Here is an 18,847-nt window from a genome sequence, read left to right on the forward strand (position 1 = left end):
TTCTGGGCTGATCCCTCACCTTCCTCATGATCATTGATGCCCCACGAGGTGAGATCTTGCATGGAGCCCCAGACCAAGGGTGATTGACCGTCATCTTGAACTTCTTCCATTTTCTAATAATTGCGCCAACAGTTGTCTTCTCACCAAGCTGCTTGCCTATTGTCCTGTAGCCCATCCCAGCCTTGTGCAGGTCTACAATTTTATCCCTGATGTCCTTACACAGCTCTCTGGTCTTGGCCATTGTGGAGAGGTTGGAGTCTGTTTGATTGAGTGTGTGGACAGGTGTCTTTTATACAGGTAACGAGTTCAAACAGGTGCAGTTAATACAGGTAATGAGTGGAGAACAGGAGGGCTTCTTAAAGAAAAACTAACAGGTCTGTGAGAGCCAGAATTCTTACTGGTTGGTAGGTGATCAAATACTTATGTCATGCAATAAAATGCAAATTAATTACTTAAAAATCATACAATGTGATTTTCTGGATTTTCGTCTCTCATAGTTGAAGTGTACCTATGATAAAAATTACAGACCTCTACATGCTTTGTAAGTAGGAAAACCTTCAAAATCGGCAGTGTATCAAATACTTGTTCTCCCCACTGTACGTAGCTTAAGAAACAAGGTTCATGAAATCAATAATTTGCTAGTAACAGATTACATTCATATTCTGACAATCTCTGAAACTCACTTAGATAATACCTTTGATGATACAGTGGTAGCAATACATTGTTATAAGATCTACAGAAAATACAGAAATGCCAAAGGTGGAGGTGTGGCCGTTTATATTCAGAACCACATTCCTGTAAAGCTTAAAGAGGATCTCATGTTAAATACTGTTGAAGTAATATGGCTACAGGTTCATCTTCCTCACCTAAAGCCCATTCGGGTTGGAAGCTGCTATAGACCACCAAGTGCTAACAGTCAGTATCTGGATAACATGTGTGAAATGCTTGATAATGTATGTGATATCAACAGAGAGGTATATTTTCTGGGTGATTTAAATATTGACTGGCTTTCATCAGGCTCAAGAGAAAGCTTCAAACTGTAACTATTGCCTGCAACCTGGTTCAGGTTATCAGTCAACCTACCAGGGTAGTTACAAACAGCACAGGAATGAAATCATCAACATGTATTGATCACATCTTTACTAAAGCTGCAGAAATGTGCTTTAAAGCAGCATTCAAATCCATCGGAAGTAGTGATCACAATATAGTAGCCATATCTAGGAAAACCAAAGTTCCAAAGGCTGGGCCTAATATAGTGTATAAGAGGTCATACAATACGTTTTGTAGTGATTCCTATGTTGTTGATGTAAATAATATTTGTTGGTCCGTGGGGTGTAATGACAAGCAACCAGACGCTGTACTTTACACATTTATGAAATTGCTTATCCCAGTTACTAATAAGCATGCACCAATTAAGAAAATGACTGTAAAAACTGTTAAATCCCTGTGGATTGATAAGGAATTGAAAAATGGTATGGTTGAGAGGGATGAGGCAAAAGGAATGGCAAATAAGTCTGGCTGCACAACCGATTGGCAAACGTACTGCAAATTGAGAAATCATGTGACTAAACTGAATAAAAAGAAGAAACTACACTATGAAACAAAGATAAATTACATCATTCATTGAATTAGATGGCTCATTCATCACAAAACCCACTGATATTGCCAACTACATTAATTATTTTTTCATTGGCAGGATTAGCAAAGTTAGGCATGCCAGCAACAAACGCTGACTATACATCCAGGTATATCTGACCAAACTATGAAAGACAAGCATTGTAATTTAGAATTCCATAAAGAGTGTGGAAGAGGTGAAAAATCACAAGCCACCGGGGTCTGACAACTTGGATGGAAAATTACTGAAGATAATAGTGGACGATATTGCCACTCTTATTTGCCATATCTTCAATTTAAGCCTACTAGAAAGTGTGTGCCCTCAGGCCTGGAGGGAATCAAAAGTCATTCCGCTACCTAAGAATAGTAAACACCCCTTTACTGGCTCAAACAGCCGACCAATCAGCCTGTTACCAACCCTTAGTAAACGTTTAGAAAAAATATAGTTTGACCAGATACAATGCTATTTTACAATAAACAAATTGACAACAGACTTTCAGCATGCTTGTAGGGAAGGACATTCAACAAGCACAGCACTTACACAAATGACTGATGATTGGCTGAGAGAAATTGATGATAAAATATTGTGGGGGCTGTTTTGTTAGACTTCAGTGCAGCTTTTTACATTATCAACCAGAGTATGCTGCTGGATAAAAGTATGTGTCATGGCTTTACACCCCCTGCTATATTGTGGATAAAGAGTTACCTGTCTAACAGAACACAGAGGGTGTTCTTTAATGGAAGCCTCTCCAACATAATCCAGGTAGAATCAGGAATTCCCCAAGGCAGCTGTCTAGGCCCCTTACTTTTTTCAATCTTTACTAACGACATGCCACTGGTTTTGAGTAACACTATACACGTCAGTTACTACAGCGACTGAAATGACTGCAACACTTAACAAAGAGCTGCAGTTAGTTTCAGAATGGGTTAGTCCTAAATATTTCAAAAACGAAAAGCATTGTATTTGGGACAAATCATTCACTAAACCCTAAACCTCAACTAAATCTTGTAATGAATAATGTGGAAGTTGACCAAGTTGAGGTGACTAAACTGCTTGGAGTAACCCTGGATTGTAAGCCGTCAAGGTCAAAACATATTGATACAACAGTAGCTAAGATTGGGAGAAGTCTGTCCATAATAAAGCGCTGCTCTGCCTTCTTAACAGCACTATCAACAAGGCAGGTCCTACAGGCCCTAGTTTTGTCGCAGAGAGCTAACATTAATAATATGCATGTCAATCTCTCCTGTCTCAAAGTAGAGGAGAGATTGACTTCATCACTACTTGTATTTGTGAAAGGCATTGACATGTTGAATCGGACACCCATGCATACCCCACAAGACATGCCACCAGAGGTCTCTTCACAGTCCCCAAGTCCAGAACAGATTATGGGAGGCGCACAGTACTACATAGAGCCATGACTACAAGGAACTCTATTCCACATCAAGTAACTCATGCAAACTGTAAAATTAGATTAAAAAACAGATTAAAATACACCTTATGGAACAGCGGGGACAGTGAAGCAACACAAACATAGTCTCAGACACATGCAAACACACACACGATAACATACGCACTATACACACACGTAACCATGGATTTTGTGTTGTTGATATGTGGTAGTAGAGTAGGGGCCTGAGGGCACACACTTAATGTGTTGTGAAATCTGTTGTGAATGTATTATAACGTTTTTATAATTGTAGAACTGCTACTCAGGAAGAGTAGCTGCTGCCTTGGCAGCAGCTAATGGGGATCCATAATAAATACAAATACCTATGAGATGCAACTTAGATTGAGTTTCGGTTCAGAAAGAAAATAAAGGACGCAGCTTGAAAAAGCGTACCCATGACGGACGATCATCATCTCATAGGTCTGTATGATCTTCTCCTTGAAGACCTCAGCTGGCTGCACGTTGTGGTTCTTACAGCACTCCTCAGCACACGCCAGAAACAGCTGGGAAACACATGACGGATGGCAGACATTTAAATATACAAACATACAACATCAACATCTTCTATCAACACAGAGTACATAAAAACCAAGCAAGGAAAATCCCAACCTGATAGTCTGCCACAGGGAGAAAGATACCGGGGAACAGGTCACTGGTGATTCCATTGAAAAGGGGGATGTCATGGGAGAGAAACTTGGGCTCATTCACATCCTTGATGGACCTCAGGAGCTGGTAGTGACGAAAACATAGAACATTCAACATGAGCGACTATTCTTTCATTACTTTTTAACTATACCATGTATACATAATAACATATCAATGTCAGTCAACTTTTCTAGACACACCAGTATGTCCTCATTCTCATCTGGGAACTTGAGTTTGAGGTTCCCTGCGGCCACCAGTACAGCTTTGACGGCCCTCATGCCATAGTCATAGTGGAACTGGGAGGAGAGCTGCTCAGAGCAGAGTCTGTAAGTCATCACAATCTTCACTGACAGGGGCTTGGCATTCAGGAAGCCATAGGAGTACAGGGAGATCTCTGCTATCAGGGCGTAGTTAGGCACCATCATGGCCACGGTTCTGAACAACACCTGTTGTAGATGAATGGGAGTGAAGTACTGTTGAATCAACATGGATTTTTAAAATCAATCTATTGCATAGGATCAAGAGTGTAGCCTCCTCTGTACCTTGAGGTTGTCCGGGAGCTCTGAGCGTCCAGCATAGCCTGGGTTCATGGTGATGGCCACGAAGCAGTTGGGGTTGAGTTTGAGCAAGGTGCCCTCAAAGTCAAAGTACTCCAGCTTCAACTCAATGGCCCTCTGGATGCACAGGACTTGCTGGGCCACCACAGACAGTACCTCTAGCTCAATGCGGTTAAATTCGTCAAAACAGGCCCAGGCACCCGAAGACGCAAGGCCTTTGAAGAACTGAGAGACAGAAAGACAGAGATGAAGGTGCACTATCGCCATATATAATAAAGACCACACGTGTAGTAAACAGAGATTGAACATTGATTGACATTCACTGTTATTCCAAGCCTCAGTTACCTTCCCCATAGCCAGGTAATCCAGGCCGTCAGAGCAGTTGAAGACCACACACTGCACGGCCAGGGCTTTGGCCAAGTCCTTGGTGGTCTCAGTCTTCCCCGTCCCTGCCGGACCCTCGGGGGCTCCCCCAAGACTCAGGTAGAACGCCCCGATCTAAGACATAAAGTAAAAATATAAAATGTTAGTCTAAAGTTTGGAAGTGACCTGAGAGAGAAATCTTTCAGACTACATGTTTCTCGGGGTGGTTTACCAGTGTGCGGTAGCATCTGTCTGTCAATGGCGTGATGACCAGTCGAGGGGAGTTTCCCAGGTACTCGTAGGCGTACTTGACGTCACAGTTGATGATGCGTACACGCACATTGTCGTTGACCCAGTAGTAGCGGAGCTGAGCCAACCACTGGAAGTCTGTTTCATGGGACACACCTGTCATAGAATAACAGGACAATTAGGGCCGGGACAACACCAGTTTCGCAACACTCGTTAGTATCGTGGCAAAGAAACAAAACACATTAGCTGATTTAATTTCTTTAGGAAAACATCCCTAATGTTGGAAACAAACATCATTGTCATCCAGTCACATTTGTTTATTTTCCAAGCTATATCACACAAATTGTTACATACAGCAAGTTTTTAAAGGACCAAAGAGTTTGGTCTGCTTCGTGATACATTTTCTGCCATGGAAAAAATATTGCGATATTGGTATCTATCTTCACAGCCCTAAGGAAAATAATACACTATATTTGTTTATTTATTTGTTTGGTTGTTCGTCAAAAATCTCTTCCCAACTATTTTGCAATCTATATGGGATGGCTGTCAATCCTTTGGTCCTTAAATGAAACTGGTATCTATAAAATCAATAACGGAAAAGTGGTGCGTGCATATGTATTCACCCCCTTTGCTATGAGGCCCCTGAATAAGATCTGGTGCAACCAATTACCTTCAGAAGTCACATAATTAGTTAAAGTTAAAGTCCACCTGTGTGCAATCTAAGCGTCACATGATCTCAGTATATACAGTTGAAGTCGGAAGTTTACATACACTTAGGGTGGAGTCATTAAAACTAGTTTTTCAACCACTCCACAAATTTCTTGTTAACAAACTATATTTTTGGCAAGTCGGTTAGGACATCTACTTTGTGCATGACACAAGTAATTTTTACAGCAATTGTTTACAGACAGATTATTTCACTTATAATTCACTGTATCACAATTCCAGTGGGTCAGAAATGTACATACACTAAGTTGACTGTGCCGTTAAACAGCTTGGAAAATTCCAGAAAATGATGTCATGGCTTTAGAAGCTTCTGATAGGCTAATTGACATAATTTGAGTCAATTGGAGGTGTACCTGTGGATGTATTTTAAGGCCTACCTTCAAACTCAGTGCCTCTTTGCTTGACATCATGGGAAAATCAAAAGAAATCAGCCAAGACCTCAGAAAAAAAATGGTAGACCTCCACAAGTCTGGTTCATCCTTGGGAGCAATTTCCAAACGCCTGAAGGTACCACGTTCATCTGTACAAACAATAGTACGCAAGTATAACCACCATGGGACCACGCAGCCGTTACACCGCTCAGGAAGGAGACGCGTTGTCTCCTAGAGATGAACGTACGTTGGTGCGAAAAGTGCAAATCAATCCCAGAACAACAGCAAAGGACCTTGTGAAGATGCTGGAGGAAACAGGTACAAAAGTATTTATATCCACAGTAAAACAAGTCCTATACCGCCATAAAAAACTACTACAGTTTGCTGCACATGGGGACAAAGATCGTACTTTTTTGAGAAATGTCCTCTGGTCTGATGAAACAAAAATAGAACTGTTTGGCCATAATGACCATCATTATGTTTGGAGGAAAAAGGGGGTGCTTGCAAGCCGAAGAACACCATCCCAACCGTGAAGCACGGAGGTGGCAGCATCATGCTGTGGGGGTGCTTTGCTGCAGGAGGGACTGGTGCACTTCACAAAATAGATGGCATCATGAGAAAGGAAAATTATGTGGATATATTGAAGCAACATCTCAAGACATCAGTCAGGAAGTTAAAGCTTGGTCGCAAAGGGGTCTTCCAAATGGACAATGACCCCAAGCATAATTCCAAAGTTGTGGCAAAATGGCTTAAGGACAACAAAGTCAAGGTATTGGAGTGGCCATCACAAAGCCCTGACCTCAATCCTATCGAAAGTTTGTGGGCAGAACTGAAAAAGCGTGTGCGAGCAAGGAGGCCTACAAATCTGACTCAGTTACACCAGCTCTGTCAGGAGGAATGGGCCAAAATTCACCCAACTTATTGTATGAAGGTTGTGGAAGGCTTCCCGAAACGTTTGACCCAAGTTAAACTATTTAAAGGCAATGCTACCAAATACTAATTGAGTGTATGTAAACGTCTAACCCACTGGGAATGTGATGACTATAAAAATGAAATAAATAAAAGCTGAAATAAACAGATCAGGGTTGGGTTATAAAACAATATCCGAAACATTGAACATCCCACGGAGCACCATTAAATCTATTATTAAAAAATGGAAAGAATATGGCACTACAACAAACCTGCCAAGAGAGGGCAGCCCACCAAAACTCACAGACCACGCAAGGAGGGCATTAATCAGAGAGGCAACAAAGAGACCAAAGATAACCCTGAAGGAGCTGCAAAGCTCCACAGAGGAGATTGGAGTATCTGTCCATAGGACCACTTTAAGCGTACACTCCACAGAGCTGGCCTTTACGGAAGAGTGGCCAGAAAAAAGCCATTACTTAAAGAATAAAATAAGCAAACACGTTTGGTGTTCGCCAAAAGGCATGTGGGAGACTCCCCAAACTAAAATGGAGCTTTTTGGCTATCAAGGAAAACGCTATGTCTGGTGCAAACCCAACACCTCTCATCACCCCGAGAACACCATCCCCACAGTGAAGCATGGTGGTGGCAGCATCATGCTGTGGAGATGTTTTTCCATCGGCTGGGACTGGGAAACTGGTCAGAATTGAAGGAATGATGGATGGTGCTAAATACAGGGAAATTCTTGAGGGAAACCTGTTGCAGTCTTCCAGAGATTTGAGATTGGGACGGAGGTTCACCTTCCAGTAGGACAATGACCCTAAGCATACTGCTAAAGCAACACACGAGTCGTTTAAGGGGAAACATTTAAATGTCTTGGAATGGCCTAGTCAAAGCCCAGACCTCAATCCAATTGAGAATATGTGGTATGACTTAAAGATTGCTGTACACCAGCGGAACCCATCCAACTTGAAGGAGCTGGAGCAGTTTTGCCTTGAAGAATGGGCAAAAATCCCAGTGGCTAGATGTGCCAAGCTTATAGAGACATACCCCAAGAGACTTGCAGCTGTAACTGCTGCAAAAGGTGGCTCTATAAAGTATTGACTCAAGTTTTCTGTTTTTTGTCTTATTTCTTGTTTGTTTCACCCCCAAAAAATATTTTGCATCTTCAAAGTGGTAGGCATGTTGTGTAAATCAAATGATACAAACCCTTAAGAAATCCATTTTAATTCTAGGTTGTAAGGCAACAAAATAGGAAAAATGCCAAGGGGGGTGAATACTTTCGCAAGCCACTGTATAGGCAATGAGCAGCACTTCGTTCAATTTATCGAATCAGTTATTGTTTTTTTGCTCAAACCGCGAGCAACACCTGTCAAACTCAGACATTTCTCTCAAAACACAGGGATTTCGATTCGCAGGGGTCTATTATTATCAGAGGAGTTTACAAAAAAACTGTAGGTTATACTGGCTGGAATTGTTACTCTCCTGCCATGTAAAAATTACTGACATGGCAGATTCGGACGGGACAAAAATGTATTGGTGTTTTGTGCACGTGCACATAATTACATTACCCAACCTCTATTCCCATCCGAATAGGGCTTTTGCTGCACCTTATTACCGGACAGTGATCAAGATGGGACAAGACCAGAGCCTGAACAACTAGTACAGTAGATTTTTGTGCCAAAAACGCAGAACATCTTTTTATAACTGACATACCCCTCCCCATCTTCACAACAACTTTGTCAATATGACTTGACCATGATAATTGACCATCCAATGTTATACCTAGGAGTTTAGCTTCCTCAACATGCTCAATGGTCACAGCTTTTATGTAACAACTCCAGTTGAGGTTTAGGTCTTAGAGAAAATTTTGAACCAAATACAATGCTTTTAGTTTTAGATGTATTTAAGACCAGTTTATTACTAATCACCCATTCTGATACTGACTGTAATTCCTTATTTAGAATTTCAGAGAGCTCACTGGCTTTGCGTGCTGACATGTAGAGTGTGGAATCACCCGCGTACATAGTCATTCTTGCTTCGTGTAAGACCAGTGGCAAATCATTTGTAAAAAAAATATGAGAAAAGTAACGGCCTAAGGCAACTGCCCTGAGAGACACCGCACTGTACATATCTGATATCAGTCCCATTTCCTTTCATGGTGTATATTATAATAGTATTGTAACAATTTACTAAAGCCTACTGAACATTACCTTTGTCTATCAGGTCCATCACCACATCCCTGGCGTGGACGTCGATGGTGACCAGAGCCCCTAGCGTGGTGCGAGTCTGCTTGGGCAGCTTGCCTCTCACCAGCTCCACTATGTCCTTCAGCTGGCTCTGCAACTGCTGGTAGTAATTCTTCAGACCCTAGAGAGAAATGCATTACTAAGTGTGTTGACTATCATACAAATCTCCTCAACTAAGTGGCAGTGTTTCCCCTAGGATTTTTTTCAGCAGTGATGGCAAGGGTAGCGGGGGTGGGTGGGGGTGTGGGGGTTGCATCGCTACTGGCGTTAGCGCAGTGACATGCTAGCTGTTTCCATAGACTTCCAGTCATTGAGCCAACGACTATCCATTTAAAAGCGCGTCTCGGCAGAAATATATATATATTGGGCCACCGCTGCTAAATGAATATAGAGGAAACACTGAAGTGGCCGTTTGAATTTCATGAGCATATGACATAGCTATATTTGGTATTTGTCATCATGGTAGAGATGACAGTGAGATGACAGTTATGTGTGTCCTGGTGCCCCTACCTGAACTCCTCCTCCGATGGCCTCATGGACCTCCAGGGTCCAGAAGATCTGAGAGGTGCAGAGCACTACCTGGCCGGGCCACTCCCTGACCCACTGACTCCTAGGGGTCTCACCGTAGGCCTACACACACAGGAGGGAGGATGCAATCTCTCTTGGTAAGAACATCTTACGGATCATACAGTTTGGCATCATATTCTATTCTATCATACTGTATGGTAATAGTAGAATATCCAATTACACTATACGCTTTTGTACTGTGTCCCATCATACCATACTTTATATTCATATGGTAGTGGTGGAGTAATCTCACCACTCTGGAGCGGGCCACCACGTCCCTGACGGAGCGCAGCATGATGTCCTCCACCTGCACCAGCCACTTCTCCACGGCTCCCCGCGCCTCCGAAGTGGAGATCAGCTGGATGAGCTGCACACGCTCCGCCTCACTGCTGTACATGGCCTGGAGGGATGGGTGGATGGATAGATAAATGGATGAAAAACCTCACTGCTTTTGTAGTAAATTAAGTTGACATGATCTGCTTCCACTGATCGATCTACTTGCCTGGATGTCCAGGTTAGGGAGGAAGTCCAGCTTGGCGATGCCCTCAAAGCACTTCTTCAGATGGGGCTGCACGCGCAACGGGTCCTTGGTCTCCGACAGAATCTCCAGCATCTCATCGTTGGACAGGAAGAAAAAGCTGGAGGTGGAGGAATGGGAGGGAGGTGGAGGAATGGGAGAGAGGGAAAGGAATTAAATCTGAATTCTTGCACAACTAGAGCCAAACATTTCAAAATACTGTACATTTCATTACCGAGGAAAGAAGAGACGTTTCTTCTCCAGGTATGCGTTCAGTCCCTTCATGATTTTATCCAGAAGGTTGTTGGAATCTTGGAGTCGTTCAAGCAGGCCGGGCAACGAAGTCGCTGACAATATCTGCAAAAATTAAAAATAGCGAAGTACATTCAAAGACATCCCTGATAAAGACTCCTTTATCCTCCCCATACTCGCACCTGTGAGGCCTAAAAGCTCCTACCTTGGGGTCCTTGACGCAGTGCCTCATGACCTCCTTCCAGTGCTTGTCGACAGTCTGGAAGAGCCGCCCCTCCTCAGGCATCTGCTGCATGATGTCCTCGGAGGAGAAGATGGGCTCCAGGTAGAGCCACTGGGCCTGCACCTTCAGCCACTCGTCTATGGTCTCCTGGATACGGATCAGACGCTCCTCCCACACCTCACACACAAAGAGGATCAGAGTAGGATCAAATCGCCCCTGGATGCTGTTCTAGGGTCAGCTTTGCGTTTTCTCCAATAATGGTTAAGGTTAGGATTTGGGGGAGAGTACCTACAGGAAGCATTTATCAAGGGTGAGAAAGAGAGAGGAAGGACAATACGTTTTGCTTTGACATAAAGCCCACCTTGATCTCACTCTCGAAGGGCTTGATGAAGGGTGAGCCCCTCATAGTCTGGGTCTTGACGATCTGGTCGTCCAGCATGGTCTGGATCTCGTCCACGGCGGTGAGGATGGACACCCCAGACTCCCTGTAGGGGTGGTGGTGGAAGGAGACTCCATCCCAAACCTCCACCATGGTCTGCATGGCCTTCTCCAGAGAAAACTCCTATAGGAGGAATTAAGATATTCATCAGCCCTTTAAATAGGCTTTTCACACTAGAGCTTTTCAGTTCAGAGCATCCTTAGCTGTGGGCTATGCCATGTCACACAAGTCTATCTCATGAAATGATCCCCATTTCTCACCTTACTGGCAGCAGCACTGATGGTTTCAAACTGCTCGAGGTACGGGGCGAGGTTCTGCTTGAGCACTTTCCGCAGGGTGGTGCCAGAGTCAGGCGTGAGGTCGTAGTCCACAATGTCAGACATCTGAACCCAGTGGCGAGCCCTGATACCTGGGTTACACAGAATGGACACCATGGGGATGTGCTCCTGTGAACAAAAACACATTAGCAGTAGAAGTTAAGTCATTAGGTCATACATCTACAGTATATTTATGGTCTTATAGCAGTGGTATTCAAACTTTTCAGCTGGGACACAGTTTTTGTTCATTTCATTGCATTTGTGTCTCTTATCAAAATGAAAAGAAACCAATAAACAAATTTACTCAACAAAATTGTATTTTTCAAATTATCGTTCTCAAAAACGTTTGTATATTGTCCCATACAATAGTCTGTAATCTTCATTTTTGTTCCTAGAAAATGTAGTTTTAATTCTGGCGACCCCACCGCAGTGACCCTGATTTTGAATACCACTGGTCTATAATCTAACATCCATCATAACCCCACATACATCCCACCAACACTAAACAAAAGTTATCTCACATGGTAATTGTTTCCATGTGGTTACCTTGAAGTCCTTGACTTGCTCCATGACTGTGGAGCAGATGAGTGCAGTGGGGCGCTCCTGCTTCCCTGGGTCCTCCTCCCCGGGCCTCCTCTTCACCCCTCCTCCCGCCATCTGCTCTGCCTTCTTCTGCTTCTGCTGGAAGAACTTGAGCATCTTGTAAATCTCCCTAAAGAACTCGTCCACTTCCACCTCCATGCTCTCTCCATTCAGGTCCAAGAAGGAGCCGTCCATCCACCTGAACATGTCAGACAGGGACATGAAGCAACCATACATTGTTTTAAGACCTACGTCATATTACATGACATGGAGAGGGTGACAACAACCTAAACCGCCCACAGACCTCTTCTCTGTGCGTTGCCACTTCAGCACCAGGCCAAAGAGCTTCTGGTAGGGCTCGATGCTCTCCTTGATGACTTCCACCACGGGATAAGATGACAGGTCCCATTTGTACAGAGTCTCCTCTTTGTTGATGAAGTCGATGGCCTCCTCGGCATCCTGAAGCCTCTTCTGGACTGTCCTCACGTCAGTCACATACTGATCAAAAGGTAAAGATCAGTCAAAATGTGCTGATATGTTTCTCAACTTGACAGACACTTTCCAGAGAGATTGTGCTGTTACCTGCTGCATCATGTCAAGCTCAGAGCACTCTGCAAACTCCTCCATTCTGCGTCCTAGCTTGTCTAGCTCCAGCATCAGCCTCTCTCTACGGCACAGCAGCTCCTGCTCTCCTCTCTGCTTGGCCTTCAACATCACCTGGGGAAGGACGCAGCACAAGATTATTGCTGTATGAAGAAAGAACAATGTTAGTGGAAGGGCTTAATTACCCCCTTCACTGACATGCAAAACATTTTGGGTTTGTCCAGAATGAAGGAGTATGTTACCTCATCATTGAGATCGAACACGGGGTATATCTTCTGTGGCCAGATGAGGACTGTTGAGTTCAACTCAAGGTCTTCTGGGTCAAAGATGTGGACGTCCAACAGGTAGTTCAGTCTGTGGTGGGTCTCCTGCGAGAAGATAAAAAGGTACAGAGGCTCATGATGAGTCACATACAGTTACACATTAGTTACTTCAAGTACATTATGCACTACATGAGTATTAAGACAGGATTAGGCCCTTGTTCATCAGCTACTTACCATTATTTTGGCATTGAGCTCCTCAATGCCCTTTGTCTTGGCATGACCAATGTAAGCTATCATGTCAGTCATGTCCTCCGTGGTCTCAGGAACTTTCAGGGCTTTCTCCTTGATGGTCTCAAACTCGTGGCAGATCCTTGGAGGAGGCACAGAGGAGTAAGATTTGCACTGAATATGACAGTTATTTACTGTATTTATAGGGGAAGTTATCAGAAAATGGTGGATCAATCTGTGATCTTACTGCAGACTGTGCTGTCTGTGGTTGGTGATTAGTTTATCCAGGAGGATCTGAGCAAAGGTCTTAGCCGTCTTGGCCAGCCCCTGTTTCAGCTCCTCACAGTCCAGACGCACCATGGCAAAGTGGGCTATCGCCGGCAGACTGACAATCTCCTTAGACAGGACACGGAACTCTTCCACTTGCTGTGGAACAAGACACAGACATACATATTACATTCATACAATATATGTAGCTATCCAACCTGACCTCTGTCTTGCTCTCCCTTACCTCAGTATACTCATCAAAAGAGTGTTCCTCCTCAACAAACTTGTCCACTATAGCTTGTGCTGTCCCATTGACCAGCCAATCGTAGTTGTCAACTGTAAAGAAGCAAAGGGGGTTTAGGACAGATTAACCTTCACTATATTAACTTTCATTCAACCCAGTAGTTGGGCTATTCAGTTCTCTTTAATTGCTAGACGCTAGAATGATAGTTTCTCACCATAGTTCTGGAAGTGTCTATCAGGCTCCTCCAGGTTCTTACGTACGGCAGACCTTATGGTGGTCTGGGCACATAGCAGGACATGGTCCGCCAGTCTGGCATCAATTACAGAGCTGTTGGCCTCGGCCAGCCAAGACTGGACAGTCTGGACTTTCTGTGAAGCCACATCAGAGATAAGAGTGATTTGTCACCAACAAGATGCAAAGCTAAACATGGACTATGATCAAATATGTATTTATTCACACTGATTATGAAGCATAGTCATTTGTGTGACTAAGAATATCCTGACACACTCGTGAGATTCATACCTGCATGGTGTTGGTGATCAGGTTCAGAATTTCTAAAACAGCTTCCTCAAGGTCCTGGAAGCTGGGGTAGAATTCCATCTTCTCATCATCAAAAGTCAAATCCATGCGAAAGAGAGGCAACCGGTAGACATTGCGCGGATCGAATAAGCTGACAAACTCTTCCACGCTTCTCTCCACTAAGGATCTTAACTGTGGAAAAACGCATTCAAAAACAGAACATCAAGATAAGCTGGACTTGCTCCTAAAAACACCAGTACTGATCAAAACCTCACCTTCTCACCTGGTTGGAGATAAGTGTGGAGACACAGTTGTAGAAAGAGTCCAGTTTCTCGGCTCTGACCCCCTGCAGCGTCTCCTTGCTGGTCAGCAGGTGGATGACCTTGGGGAACCAGGTGTTCATGATGCGCTCCTCGATCCTCTCACACTCCACTGCCAATTTGTGCTTCAGGCTCTCACAGGCTACAGGCCCCGTGGACCTTACCACAACACAAAATAAAAATACATAATAAAAACATATGTGAAGACAGAACTTGAAGAAAAACAGGTGTTTATTCTTATACTTGTGGTGCTGTGATTGAACAATTGTACCTGCAGTCAGTAAGATCAACCAATAGCAGATGTGAAAATGTCCCATAGCCGATGTCCAGGATTATCCTCATCACTGGATGAAGAATGTGTAAATTCTCCTTTATCTCCTTGCGACTCCTCACAAAACTGTCATGCCATGGTCTGGAGAAATCCAGAGCTCTGCAAATAAATATTAAGTATAATTGACAAAATATGATTAATCAAACATTAAATCAATTAATGGCACATTATTTGCCACAATATGCCAATCTGTCTCTGTGGTGGATTGATTAGTTATGAATATGCTGGTTGTGTATTGTTGAGACACTCACTTTGCTGATGGAGTTCTATGTCTTGACAGAACCGCCCCTTTCATCTGTGGTTTCTTGAGCACAGTATTCACTAAAGGGGACAGATTGTAAATACTGATGTGAGACACAATCTATGACATTAATAATATAATGCTGCTATTCAACGCAATATGGGCTACACAACTCTATGGCATCACCTGTGGCTATGTATCTGTAAAAGAAAATTGGCAGACACTTTGCAGCATGCCAAATGAATGTCTATGTAAACATGTTTTTTTATGGGCTAGTGATGTTGCAATTGCAAAGAAATGTTTTCTATGTCAAAGCCTTTTTTCATCTTCATCCATATGACTTAGCTCACTGATACAGACCGAGTGTATTCTAGAAATGACCAAAATGCTTTTAAATCAGCACTCTTAGAAAGCAATGAAATAAAATGGTAGCAACTGATAAACAAACCAGAAAGTAACAAACTGCGCACCTACTGCTTTTTTAAACTTTTGGGCATAACCCCAGGGCCGGCTCTAGCCTTTTGGAAGCTCTAAGCGAGATTTGGTTGGGGGGCCCCCTTAGTGGCGAGAAAAATTTAAGTTTTAAAGTTAATGTCCTGCAATTATACACATTTTGTCATGGGGCATAGATAAGATGTTGCAGTTTTAATGCACGTTTTCTACAGTTCTACACATTTTGCCATGCGGCAGAGAAATTTTTGCCATTTTAAAGCTAATTTCCTGCAATTCTACACATTTTTCCATGGGGTGGAGATACATTTTTGCAGTTTTAAAGCTAATTTCCTGCAATTCTACACATTTTTCCATGGGGTGGAGAGAGCTTTAAAACTGCAAAAATGCATCTCCACCCCATGGAAAAATGTGTACAATTGTGTTATGACTTATGCCATGATAATGATATCTGAGTGAGAGTGACTAACAAAATCAATGGAGGCCCCCTGGAGGTCAGTGCCCCTGGGCAAAAGTTTAGATAATTTACCAATCTAAAAGTTGTTAACTGACATGGCTAATTGAGTGACTGTCAGTGACTGGCTGCTGATGCACAATCACATTTTGAACTTGCACCTTGTGTATTCTACTATTCTAACTCTCAACGGTAAGTTGAGACCCTGACTGAGTTCCATGAAATATCGAAGCTCTTTTGCAAAATGTAGATGTGGAGTGTGGCCCCTCTCGCTATTGAGACTGGTCGATACACAAACACTCGTTACAAATGTGTACAGTATACAAATGTGTACAGTATGTACTTTTTGTAACAACGGTTCCATTGAAACAGAAGCTCATGTCTTGCTTGACTGTGGGCTATACAGCGACATTAGGGATGATCGTTTTCATCAGCTGTCCAGCCAAAATTATAATTTTAACGGTCTAGATGAAAATAATAAATTGTGTGAACTTTTATCAGGTAACAATGTAAATGCCTGCACCAAAGCCTGCTACCTTATCCTCCGAGACATTTCTTTATAAGTGCCTAACTGTCCCTTTATTCTACTGTATTTTTTTATTTAATTTTTTTATGCATAAATGTGTATAGATGATGTAATGTAATATAGATTATGTCTGTACCATGTTTGACTATGATTGTCTTTTAGTGTCTCAAAACTCAATTTGAGTGGTCCACAATGTGGTAAAAAAAAATATTATTATATCATTGTGGAGTGACACTTAAATAAAACATTCTAAACTCTAGACACACAGAGATAGACATGAATACACACACCTGTGTGTTTGATCATCCCGCTGAGGAAGTTTTCGCTGACCTCCATACATAGCTCCTGCAGCAGCTCGTCTCTCCCCTTACCCACACGCAGCTGGGGGGGAACGCGGGTCAGCATGGCATCTAGCCACTGCTGCTGGATGGGCACCATAGGACTGCCCTCCACACACTGCTTCAGGAACATGTAGTTCAACTGCAGGTGTGGCCACAATGGAGCGACAGTTCGGAAATAGGAAAATAGGTTGATCATTTTGTTTTTGAACACAAATAACCAGGAACATAGTATTTTGTTGGCATCTCACAAAAAACTAAAGACCCAATTTTCAGAGAACAGAAGTCAGCCAACTTACTCTACGCTTTCGATCTTCACTGCTCATCTGTGAAATAAAGAGGTGACAACTTTGAGAAATTCTGACATGCGCATTACCTGCAGCAAAACTCAAAATGTATGCAGTAAATTGACATGCAGTAGCATAACAGGTGTCTGTAAGAGATCCGCCTTAGAAACTCAATAAGAAAGCATTATTTCTCACAGTAGGGGGGAACTCTGGCTCAGGGGACATGGGAGCCACTGGTCTTAAATCCTTGGCATTCTTGTATGCCTGCATTGCACTAGCAACCCTACAAGAGTAAAGAGCACAATATGAATACTACAGCAACAAAAACTATTTGTATTTGACTCATTGTAATTGAAACAGGGGATGACTATCATGTGTATTGTCATCTTAAATATCTCAGTACTATACCAGTAAAGTGACCTTATGGCTTGACTTATTTAATAACAAAAAGTTAAAGGGACATACATGATCTTATGCAACTGCTGTTGCTGCTGTTTACTTCTCCTGTGCCTCAGCAGCTTCCTCTGCATGGTCATCTCGTCCTCTGCAGCCCCCTCCTGCAAAGGTGTGTTTGGGATGGGTGGGAGGACAGAGTACTTGTTCAGGCCATCTCCATTGGGGGGCTTGAACACCCCTGCGGAGGTAGGCATCTCAGGTACTACTGAAGGAAGACACTAACAACATTGCAAATTCTTTAGAGCCTGTTGAACCATCAGTTAACATCGCATTTCAGTTTTAAACACTGCCAATGCATTGCTTCTGCCATAATTGTTTTATTTAAACAAATTGCTAAAGTAATTTCTTACGTTAATAAGCACTTGCTTTGCTTGCTAATGCTAGCTGTGTAACTTGGAAGTTTAAGTTGTTGGTGTGGCTAGCTAGTAATGCTAGTTTGAAGTATTGATGAGTTAATAATAGCTAACTATAATCGCGAGTTGATTTCAAATTAAATGTAAAAATGGCAACATTTGCATGTAATGTGCATAACTTACCCCTGCTCTCTTTTGCTAATACTTGTTTGCAACTCCTGCCTATGTAGAATTCACAGTTGCTTGAAAGTGGAGGAGGAAAAACAATCCCGTTGCCATAGCAACAGTCAACAAATGTGAATACCACTACTTCACATTTTATTCATTTAGCAGACGCTCTTATCCAGAGCGACTAACAGTTAGTGAGTGCATACATTTTTTTTCATACTACTTGATGCCCAGCACACTGCTGCTGCTGATTGCAGAATGCACATTTTCTCAGTGTGTAGCATTATCATGCATTGCAATTTATGCATGTGGGGACATTTAGGTACATAAAATAATAGTTTGCAACAATACCAATATGCCACCATGTGTTTGTTTTTTCTGACAGTTTTCTTTTTGCATTTTGATGTGTGTATTTTTGTAATTCTGGGCTCATTAGTAAGTGACCTTAGTCTCAATATGAATTCCTGATAAAATAAAGGTTAAATAAAAAATAAAAATGTAATCAAGCAACTGGTGGTCAGCTCCTGAGTGCGCCACTCCTGAGCTCCTGAGTGCGCCACGGTCTAAGGCACTCCATCGCAGTGCTAACTGTGCCATAGAGATCCTGGTTCGAATCCAGGCTCTGTCGCAGCTGGCCGCGACCGGGAGACTCATGGGCTGCGCACAATTGGCCCAGCGTCGTCCAGGGTAGGGGAGGGAATGGCCGGCAGGGATGTAGCGCAGTTGATAGAGCATGGCGTTTGCAACGCCAGGGTTGTGGGTTCGATTCCCACG

At 42.9% G+C, this 18,847-nt stretch overlaps 1 protein-coding gene across 1 annotated transcript in view; it reads right to left on the minus strand.

The window, feature by feature from the left end:
- Positions 1 to 18,176, minus strand: part of dnah12 (dynein, axonemal, heavy chain 12) — a 41,015-nt gene extending 22,839 nt beyond the window's left edge. Inside the window, exons 1-31 of the mRNA XM_045209555.1 lie at positions 18,089 to 18,176; positions 17,562 to 17,770; positions 17,292 to 17,379; positions 17,109 to 17,135; positions 16,762 to 16,951; positions 15,052 to 15,121; positions 14,741 to 14,899; positions 14,433 to 14,628; positions 14,153 to 14,341; positions 13,845 to 13,998; positions 13,631 to 13,722; positions 13,367 to 13,545; positions 13,126 to 13,261; positions 12,871 to 12,996; positions 12,608 to 12,742; positions 12,330 to 12,523; positions 11,990 to 12,224; positions 11,387 to 11,572; positions 11,049 to 11,249; positions 10,670 to 10,864; positions 10,448 to 10,569; positions 10,198 to 10,333; positions 9,949 to 10,095; positions 9,639 to 9,758; positions 9,093 to 9,249; positions 4,860 to 5,032; positions 4,610 to 4,762; positions 4,250 to 4,489; positions 3,908 to 4,153; positions 3,672 to 3,791; positions 3,456 to 3,565 (exon numbers count right to left, since the gene is read on the minus strand). Coding sequence (XP_045065490.1) covers positions 3,456 to 3,565; positions 3,672 to 3,791; positions 3,908 to 4,153; positions 4,250 to 4,489; positions 4,610 to 4,762; positions 4,860 to 5,032; positions 9,093 to 9,249; positions 9,639 to 9,758; positions 9,949 to 10,095; positions 10,198 to 10,333; positions 10,448 to 10,569; positions 10,670 to 10,864; positions 11,049 to 11,249; positions 11,387 to 11,572; positions 11,990 to 12,224; positions 12,330 to 12,523; positions 12,608 to 12,742; positions 12,871 to 12,996; positions 13,126 to 13,261; positions 13,367 to 13,545; positions 13,631 to 13,722; positions 13,845 to 13,998; positions 14,153 to 14,341; positions 14,433 to 14,628; positions 14,741 to 14,899; positions 15,052 to 15,121; positions 16,762 to 16,951; positions 17,109 to 17,135; positions 17,292 to 17,379; positions 17,562 to 17,746 — 4,661 coding nt within the window. The 5' untranslated portion in view covers positions 17,747 to 17,770; positions 18,089 to 18,176. The remainder of the gene's footprint in view (positions 1 to 3,455; positions 3,566 to 3,671; positions 3,792 to 3,907; positions 4,154 to 4,249; positions 4,490 to 4,609; positions 4,763 to 4,859; positions 5,033 to 9,092; positions 9,250 to 9,638; positions 9,759 to 9,948; positions 10,096 to 10,197; positions 10,334 to 10,447; positions 10,570 to 10,669; positions 10,865 to 11,048; positions 11,250 to 11,386; positions 11,573 to 11,989; positions 12,225 to 12,329; positions 12,524 to 12,607; positions 12,743 to 12,870; positions 12,997 to 13,125; positions 13,262 to 13,366; positions 13,546 to 13,630; positions 13,723 to 13,844; positions 13,999 to 14,152; positions 14,342 to 14,432; positions 14,629 to 14,740; positions 14,900 to 15,051; positions 15,122 to 16,761; positions 16,952 to 17,108; positions 17,136 to 17,291; positions 17,380 to 17,561; positions 17,771 to 18,088) is intronic.
- Between the last annotated feature and the right edge of the window lie 671 nt (positions 18,177 to 18,847).

This window comes from Coregonus clupeaformis, chromosome 30 (genome assembly GCF_020615455.1).
Source record: "Coregonus clupeaformis isolate EN_2021a chromosome 30, ASM2061545v1, whole genome shotgun sequence".
Classification (NCBI taxonomy): domain Eukaryota; kingdom Metazoa; phylum Chordata; class Actinopteri; order Salmoniformes; family Salmonidae; genus Coregonus; species Coregonus clupeaformis.